Raw genomic sequence first — 8,809 nt, forward strand, 5'->3', positions numbered from 1 at the left:
CAAGAAGCTATTAAATAGGCAGAAATTGAAATAAATTGTTGCTTGATTTCAGATGCCTTTAATAGAATCTCAAGTGAATATTGAATTTCTCAAATGGTCATGCACTTACTTCTGTAGATGAAAAAATGGAAGTAACAAGGGAAGGAGGGAAGAAAGGGAGGAAGTGGAAGGGAGAAAAAGGAGGAAGCAAAGGTGAAGGGGAGTAGGGGAGAGAAAGAAGGAAGGGAGGGAAAGAGAAAAGGGAGAGAGAGGGAAGAAAGAAAGAAAGAAAGAAAGAAAGAAAGAAAGAAAGAAAGAAAGAAAGAAAGAAAGAAAGAAAGAAAGAAAGAAAGAAAGAAAGAAAGAAGAAAGAAAGAAAAGAAAAGGAAAGAAAAGAAAAGAAAAGAAAAGAAAGGAAAAGAAAAGAAAAGAAAGAAAGAAAGGAAGGAAGAGAGAGAGAAAGAAAGAAGAAAGAAAAGACATGTTCTTTGAATGATGGCTTATTTAATGAAAAATAATTCTTCTGTAATATTATCTTGTAATGCTCATGAGATTGCACTTCCTGCGTTTTACTATGATTGTTTCTTAATTGTTCATCTTCACTCAATTCTAAAGTTTGGGTGGATGGGAATCATGTCTTTCTTGATTGTTGTAATCCCTGCACAATGTTTGGCATGGAGGAGTTGCTATAAATCTATGCCTATCTATATGTATCTATATGTCTATAGATAATATCTATATTTATATCTACATTCAAAGATGACATCAATTCCTGTTCATATAGTCCTAAAATTATTATTTTTTACATTGGCAAAACGATAGAATGCATGGACCATGTAGAGCAGTCTTTCAGTTGTGTACTCCAAGAATCCAGCAATGCCATAAACAGGTTGAACACTGACCTTGGCCACTTCTTTCCTAACTCTCCTGAAATCTCAGCCTTTTGAATCTTTGCCATGCATGAGAACACAATGAAGAAAAGCATGCCAAGGAAAGAAGGAATATAGGTGAGTTTTTGTCTGAGACTCTCTAGGGAACTCCTAAAAATATGGATTCCCAGGCCGCAGCCCAAAACTTTCAATTGACAGGGGGTGATGCCCAGAAGATCGGTATTTAAAAGCTTCAGCCTGGGTTGAAAAACAACTGTTTAGTGGGACAAATCAACCTACTCTAGTTGGGCAAGCTCCCAAGTGGGGACAGTGGTGGCATGGCTCACTTAACGCTACCACCGTTATATGGTGACGTCCACTAGGAAAGCCCCACCAGCACTGCAGTCCTCTACACGTCCACTCCTTTGCTCCTAGCCCACTCTGGTCCTCCAGAGTGGACTGGGACTGGGAATGGAAGAGAAGGTGGAGGGACTGATGGAGAACAGACCTTGCCTAGGTGGCTGGATTTGGCCATTAGTACATGTTTTGAAACAACATGCATTGAGCCACCATTAAACGAATACTTGTTGAGAACCCACTGCATCCCTAGGCCCGTGAATGCAGCAGTGAACAAGACCAACCAAGGCCCTGGTCTCACGGAACTTACATTCTGGGTGCAAGGCAGAGAATAGACAAACAGATGTACCAATGTCATTGATATCAATGAGATGAACATCAAAGCAGGGTCAAGAGTAGAGAGTGATGGGGACAAGAAAAAAGCCTAGACTGGGTGGCCAAGGAGGGCAAGCTGTGAGGAGGTGGTGTTTGAGCTGAGACCTCAAAGAAGAGAAGGAGTTAAGGTGGGAACCATATGGGAGCTGAGAGAACAGAAAGGAAAGAGCCTCTGGATTGGGGATGTCCTCAGCATATCCAAAAATAGAAAGTCCTTGGGGTTGGAATGGAGCAGGTCATCTCAGAGGCCATGAGGAGTCTACAGTGTATCTCAAGAGTGATTCAAAGTCCCTGGAGAATTATGAGGAGATGGATTCAATCTAATTTTGTTTTTAAAAAGATTACTCTGCTGCCGTGAGGAATATGGGCTCGGGGTGCTAAGAGTAGAAGAAGGGCCACCAGCTGGGAAGCCACTGCAGTCATCCAACTACATGACAGTGGTTTATATTAAGATAGATTGTGGAAGAGAGAGAAACAACAAGATTCAGGGTATATTTGAAAGTGGAGTGGTGAAGACCTGCTGATGAAGATGATGTTGGGATAAGAGAAAGAGATGATTCAACTCTGTCACATGGTTGTAAGTACTAAATATCTGTAAAATGAATCCTGAATGCTTAGAACATAGTCAAAGATGTGGGAAGCACTAAAAAAATCTTAGCTATCATTAAACATATAAATGAGTTTGTTGAATGGATAATTGGGTATTTAAGTTTGCAGCCCAGTGGGGAGGGTGGAGATGCACGTTTGGGAGTTACCAGGATTTGGCGGCATTTAAAACCCCTGGTCTGGATGAAATCTTTAAGGGGATGAGTATGGAATAAGAAGACTGACAGTAGAGCCCTGGGTCACTTGGACATAGACTTGAGAGCAGAGAAGAAGAGGAGACCGGAGGAAAAAGGAGAAGAAAGGAGGGGCACCTGGTGGCTCGGTTGGTTAAGCGTCTGCCTTCGGCTCAGGTCATGGTCCCAGGGTCCTGGGATCGAGGGTCCTGGGCTCGAGCCCCACATCGGGCTTCCTGCTCAGTGGGGAGTCTGCTTCTCCCTCTGCCTGCCACTTCCCCTGCTTGTGTGTGCGCTCTCTGACAAATAAATAAATAAAATCTTTAAAAATATATGAAAAGAAAGGAGAATAAAAAGTCAAGGCTAAGACATTCCTCCAAGAAGGAGCAAGTGCCTCAGAGAAATGGCGAGTTTTCAGGGGAACCTTTTGAAAATTTCAAGCCGAAGGCTTAAAAAGGTGACCCATGACTTCCAGTGGTCAGTCTCAGACTGCATTGTTTTTGAGCACTTGCTCGGATTATTCTAGTCAATCCACCTAAAAACACTTCACTCAGTTAACTTTCAGGACTCTCCATGTGCCAGAATTTCCCTTCTCTTCTTCATGTCTTTATTATTTTTCCCACTCAATGAAGCAAGTAACCCCCCTGCCTGCCTTTCAAACCGAAACAAGTTTTATTTACCAGAATAGCCCCATTCTAGAAGCATGAGCTTCGCTTTCCACAAGAATACCTATTTACGAATTGCTCAGGCCATTTTAGAAATGCCTCTTACATAAATACGTTGGGCGTGGGAAGAGCCATTCTTTAAGTAAATATTTTAAAAGTTACTTGTAAATTTCAAAATTTAACTTAGAGTTTAAGACGCCAACAGCTCTTGAATTTGTTCTTTGAGGAGAGAGAACGCTGCCGTCTGGAAAGTGGTGTTTGGCATCAACAACCTAGACCACCCGTCACCGTTCCTGCAGACGCGCCTCGTGAGGACCATCATCCCGCACCCGCGCTATAGCCGAGCGGTGGTCGACTACGACATCAGCATCGTGGAGCTGAGCGAAGACGTCAACGAAACCAGCTACGTCCGGCCGGTCTGCTTGCCCAGCTCAGAGCAGGCCTTGCAACCCGACACGTACTGCTATATCACAGGCTGGGGGCACATGGGCAACAAAAGTAAGTGAGGAGCCTCGGGAGGGAGCACTTGCCTTCCGTTTGTACCTGAAAACCACTGTGTTACCTCCCAGGCTTGGGTAACAGTTTCCCGGTTTCACTTCCGGAAGTGTAGCCACAAAGGGCAAGGAGTAGGGGTGTGTGTCACGCTCCTCTCACACACGCAGTACCCCCACCTGCCACCCTGCGGCAGCCTCAAAACTCCTTCTCCACACCTTGGATTCTCCCTTCGGGTGAGCCCCTCATTCCCCATGTTGTGGAGCCGCCCTGCAAGGGAAGGTCTGTCCGTCATCCTGCTTCAGACCTTCTCTACCAGCGATGCGCACCTGCAGGCAGAGCCCCTCGGAGCCTCTCTCGAGCGGCTAGGCTGTTCCAGTCCCGCAGTCAAGCTGCACGCACCGTGTGTTATGATTTGGTCTTGTCAACATCTATAACACAGCCTGAAAGTCCGGGCATGCTGGTCTAACCCTCCGTCTGGGGCAATGCTCAGGCTTGATTACTTTTCTTTTCCTCGAAGTAGCCGTTGTTCTTGTTGAAGCACGTATTAAGAGGGAAGAAGCACGAGGCGAGTTACCTAATCAAGTTACTGATCCAGTTTCTCATTAATAAAATAAAGGAGTTGGACTAGATGATCGCGGTCAACACTTCTGATTGAAAATTCTGACGCCAAACAAGCCTTGTCTTTTTTTTTTTTTTTTAAGATTTTATTTATTTGACACAGAGAGATAGCGAGAGCAGGAACACAAGCAGGGGGAGTGGGAGAGGGAGAAGCAGGCTTCCCGCTGAGCAGGGAGCCCGATGTGGGACTTGATCCCAGGACCCTGGGATCATGACCTGAGCGGAAGGCAGACGCTTAACGACTGAGCCACCCAGGCGCCCCAAGCCTTGTCTTTGAAATGGCATTTTAAGTAAAGAATATGCTTCCCTGGGTATACAGATATCATTTCATATACGGCTGGCCTCATTTTTGAGTCATTCTGCCCTCTTAGATATTTGGTTTCTTCTTCTTTTTTTAAAAACCCCAGTGCCTTTTAAGCTGCAAGAGGGAGAGGTCCGCATCATTCCCCTGGAGCAGTGCCGGTCCTACTTCGACATGAAGACCATCACGGCGCGGATGGTGTGCGCCGGCTATGAGTCCGGCACCGTCGACTCGTGCATGGTAAATTCTCGCCGCGTACCGAGGACAGCCAGTGCCGCGTCAGCCGCGCTGGGGCCCTGTATACTCACTATTATTCCCGTGCGGCCCTTTGGGAATATTTTTCGGAGATTGCTTACTAACCGATGTTAAATTATTCACAATATGTACTTTCTCCGGTACCCAAGTGATCCCCTTCTCCTCTCCATGACCTTCGCTCTGGTTGCCTTCAGCTTTCGCGTCTCCTGCCTGGGGAGCCAGGAAGGAAAGCCGCTGTCTGGAGTCGTGGTGCCAGACTGTGTGGGTCGAACACGAGCTCTGCCTACGAACGTGGCACACACCTGTGCCTCAGTCTCGCCACCTCCAAAATGGACAGTATTTAGCAACTCATAGGGATCTCATGAGGATTAAATGAGCTAATCCAAGGGAAAGTGTTTAGAGGAGCATCAATAAACGTAGTTACTATTTTTCTCCAACATGATCAGGGGGGCAAGACCATCTATCTATATAATTCCAAGTTTGACGTCCTTACGGGGCAGGAGTATGTGCGAGTTCCCACCATGAATTCACATACTTACTTCTTTATTTCCTATGGTATCGATCCCTCTCTTTGTGTTCAGAGGCCATACAGAATACACCTAATCTCTGATCTTTTCAGATGTAGCCAATACTGATGTTTATAAAGCCATAGTGTCTCACTGCTAATCATATGTGGGGGCAAGAATTGCAACACTTAAGCTGAAATGTCAAGAATGAAAATCTCCATACAAATGAGATAGAACAGAGGCTGCAGTCACCTTACTGTAAATAATTCTGATGTGCTATTTTCCATTCACATACACTAACTGAAACAGTCCTAAGAACTGTTAGGAAATGCAGCAAGTTGCCAGTGTCTTTTACTAAAGAATCATTCACAAAGCAAGAATCTTGAAAATAGAGAGTTATTCTGGAGTATTTTTCTGAAGTACTGTTTGAGTGGAGAAAAAAAAAATCTTTGCATGTTCCATTTTGGGTACTTTCAACATTTATAAAATGGCTCAAAGTTTAAGAATGAGAACAGTTACGAGAGAATTCGTTCTGATACACTAAATTAAAAAATTATGACCTATTTTGATAAGCACAGGAAATGGCTGAGAAGTCTGATTTCAGGGAAATAGGAACGTAGTCCTTTCCCAAGGTACCCCCGTTCTTTTAAATATCAGGGTCTAAAATGTGCATTTGGAAGTTCCATCGGTGTGGTGGAAAGCGTGCTCCCTCTGGTTGGCAATGAAAGCCTTGTTTAAACTTTCCAAGAAGTTGGCTAAGCTGGGTTTGGCTTCACTGTACCCCCAGGATAACACAGATGCCACCAGTGACTAATGTCCACTCCTGTTCATTACAGGGTGACAGCGGTGGGCCACTTGTTTGCGAGCGGCCTGGAGGACAGTGGACATTATTTGGTTTAACGTCGTGGGGCTCTGTCTGTTTTTCCAAAGTCCTGGGGCCCGGAGTTTATAGCAATGTGTCATACTTCGTCGAATGGATTGAAAGACAAATATACATCCATACCTTTCTCCTAAACTAATTCCAAAGATGATGAGAGACTTTTGCCAGCTACAAAGAAAATGGCCCTGTCAACTGTGGAGAGCTCCCCGCAGAGAGCCGTCCAGAAGCACTTTTCATGGACAGGGATGCTCAGCGGTGCACCTCAAATTTTCATGTTTGTTTTGGTCTCATTTTATTCAGTTTTTTCAATTTTAGTTTTCTCTTACTTCAAGTTTAATGACAGTCTTTAAAAACAACAACAACAAAAAACAAAGCAGATTTTGTTCTTTTGCCAGGCCTAATCTTGACCATAGCACAAAAGTATCAGCTCTGGAATAAGGCAGGTGCTAGGGTAACAGGTTCTAGAGAATTCTCTTTATCCCAGTCACAGAGAGGCCATTTGTGGGAAAGTGTTTAGAGGAGCATCAATAAACGTAGTTACTATTTTTATTATTGAGATCCAGGCTCTTTGCCAGCTTTTGTTTCTCAAGCACAATAGCAGAATGGCAAATTTCAATATTAATACTGGAGACTTGCTTTTGATTTATTAAGAGCCAAGACAGTTTACCTGCTTAAATTATTTACTGTTACTCAAGTCTGCATAATTCTGAAAACCTATGAAAGATAGTCAGAGGTAAGAGACAAGTGGCATCCATTTAGGTAGCTGAAATGGCAAGACATATTGAACACAAAGCTCTTTAGACATCAACAATAGCATTTAACAGTGTAAGACTGCACGTTCTGAACTTAAATCAAGGATGTAACCTTATAGAAAAGTCTCCATAGAACCTTCCCTCTAGCTGGGATTTGTTCAGTGTGTATCAGCTGGCTGACTGAGACCTCAACAGCTAGAGTAATATTCGTGGGAAACATTTTGTTGTGCCTATGTGACAATGAATGGAGATTAAACTGTCAAAGGAGACTTGCTTTAGCCTGGAGAGATTCAATTTTTGAAAACAAAAATTAAATTGCACCCGACCTCCAATTCAGTATTTTCCAACTTTCCTGTGTTCGCCCATAATGATAAAATCACAGAAATGCCTCTCAAAGCATAGTTCAAGTTTGCGTGGAGTAAAACATTTTGTAATTTTCCTTGAAACGTGTTTAGTATCTGATGTTGCCATTGCCTCCCCTTGATAATTAAAACAAAAATTTTAAAAATGCTTTTAAGCACTAGGCCACTTTATGCACATCAATTTCTGAAGTAACTAGCGGTTAAAAGTATTTTTTTCCCCACTAAAAATCTTCAAAATGCAAATTTTCACACTAAAAGTAATTTAGTTAGGCATCCATTTTGCAACATCCAAATGCCTTCGGAACAAGGAAGATTCCCCACTAACCTTCACCAGCACCCCAGACTGCCTCGGCATCCCCCGCCCCTGCAGAGACTTACCTGCAATTTTATACCTGGGTTTTTGTACTTTTTTCTGTGTGCGCACAGAAAATATTTCTGCATATTTCAGAATCAAAACGTTGCCTTGACACATTCCATGTTATTCATCTCCTGTTCCCGAGTTTGTGTAAACCTACTGAGAATGTGAAATCCAACAATGGAATTATGGTGAGGACTGTTATAGTGGTAGGTACATACTTCATGTAATAACTGTTAGCCTTGCTCAACTTATGTTCAGGCAAGTGTACCTACTGTACTTATTCTAAATAACCCTTAATACAAATAAAATGGTACAACCTTTTTTTTTTTTTTTTAAATGGACATGGAACATGGAAATAGCAAGTCCCAGAAAACCATGCCTCCCACTTTACAGTTGGCCCCCAGCCACCGACCAATCCGAATTTACCTGTCATGTGTCTGTCACAGGAACGTGCTCTTTTATTTTAGGTGATGGATGGCTCTCTAAAATGAGAGGTTCCTAATAGTTTCAAGTCCCTTAGGAGTCCAAAGAAAACTTTAAACTGGTAAGAGTGCAAGGAATCTTTCATGTCTAGAGTATATTTTGGGAGCCTGATATAATAATTCTTTCACAAATCTTTTGGGGTAAAATTATACCACAAAATATAAACTATTAATTTTTCCTGGCTACCAGGAGCAATGATACAATGCTTGGTCCCCCGAAATTTGGTAAAATACACTGAATACCAACATGCAATAGATCCTATCAGTTTGGGTTAACTCTGCGTAAAGTTATTTACTTGTAAATGAGACCCTTTAAAGGCTTGATACAGATCCCAAATCTCTTTTGCCCAAGGGCCAGTTATGTTTCAGAATCCAGAATTTTTCAGAATTTAAAAAATACAATTTAGCACCCAGTAATAAAATACATTTTTATAGCAAAATACCTGAATAATTAAAGAAATTGCCTTACATCTGTTCCGGACATTGAATTTGTGCCTAATTTATGAAAAATTTTTCAGTTTCAGAGTTCTCGGGATTTTGGAGTTGTGGATAAGAGTTTGTGGACTCGTAACATGAACACTCAAGACTTTCTTCTGCTTTTATGCACGGATGCTTGACATCTGGGAGACTGACTTTTTTCCTCAGTCCTCTTGGCTTATTCTTCTTACCTTTAGATTCTAACCCTTTATTTATATTCAGGCAATGAATACCAGCTGCTATGAGGATGACAGATGATAGGACATTACTGATTTTTCCATATACAAAAAGGCCATTAC

The 8,809-nt window shown here is 42.6% G+C and overlaps 1 protein-coding gene across 1 annotated transcript in view; it reads left to right on the forward strand.

Moving 5' to 3' along the window:
• The window catches only part of CORIN (corin, serine peptidase), a 229,131-nt gene extending 222,913 nt beyond the window's left edge, over nt 1–6,218 (forward strand). The window contains exons 20-22 of the mRNA XM_021701616.1: nt 3,251–3,522; nt 4,545–4,678; nt 6,036–6,218. Of these exons, the coding sequence (XP_021557291.1) occupies nt 3,251–3,522; nt 4,545–4,678; nt 6,036–6,218 (589 nt within the window). The remainder of the gene's footprint in view (nt 1–3,250; nt 3,523–4,544; nt 4,679–6,035) is intronic.
• Nucleotides 6,219–8,809: the final 2,591 nt, after the last annotated feature.

Source organism: Neomonachus schauinslandi, chromosome 2, assembly GCF_002201575.2.
Source record: "Neomonachus schauinslandi chromosome 2, ASM220157v2, whole genome shotgun sequence".
Taxonomy (NCBI): domain Eukaryota; kingdom Metazoa; phylum Chordata; class Mammalia; order Carnivora; family Phocidae; genus Neomonachus; species Neomonachus schauinslandi.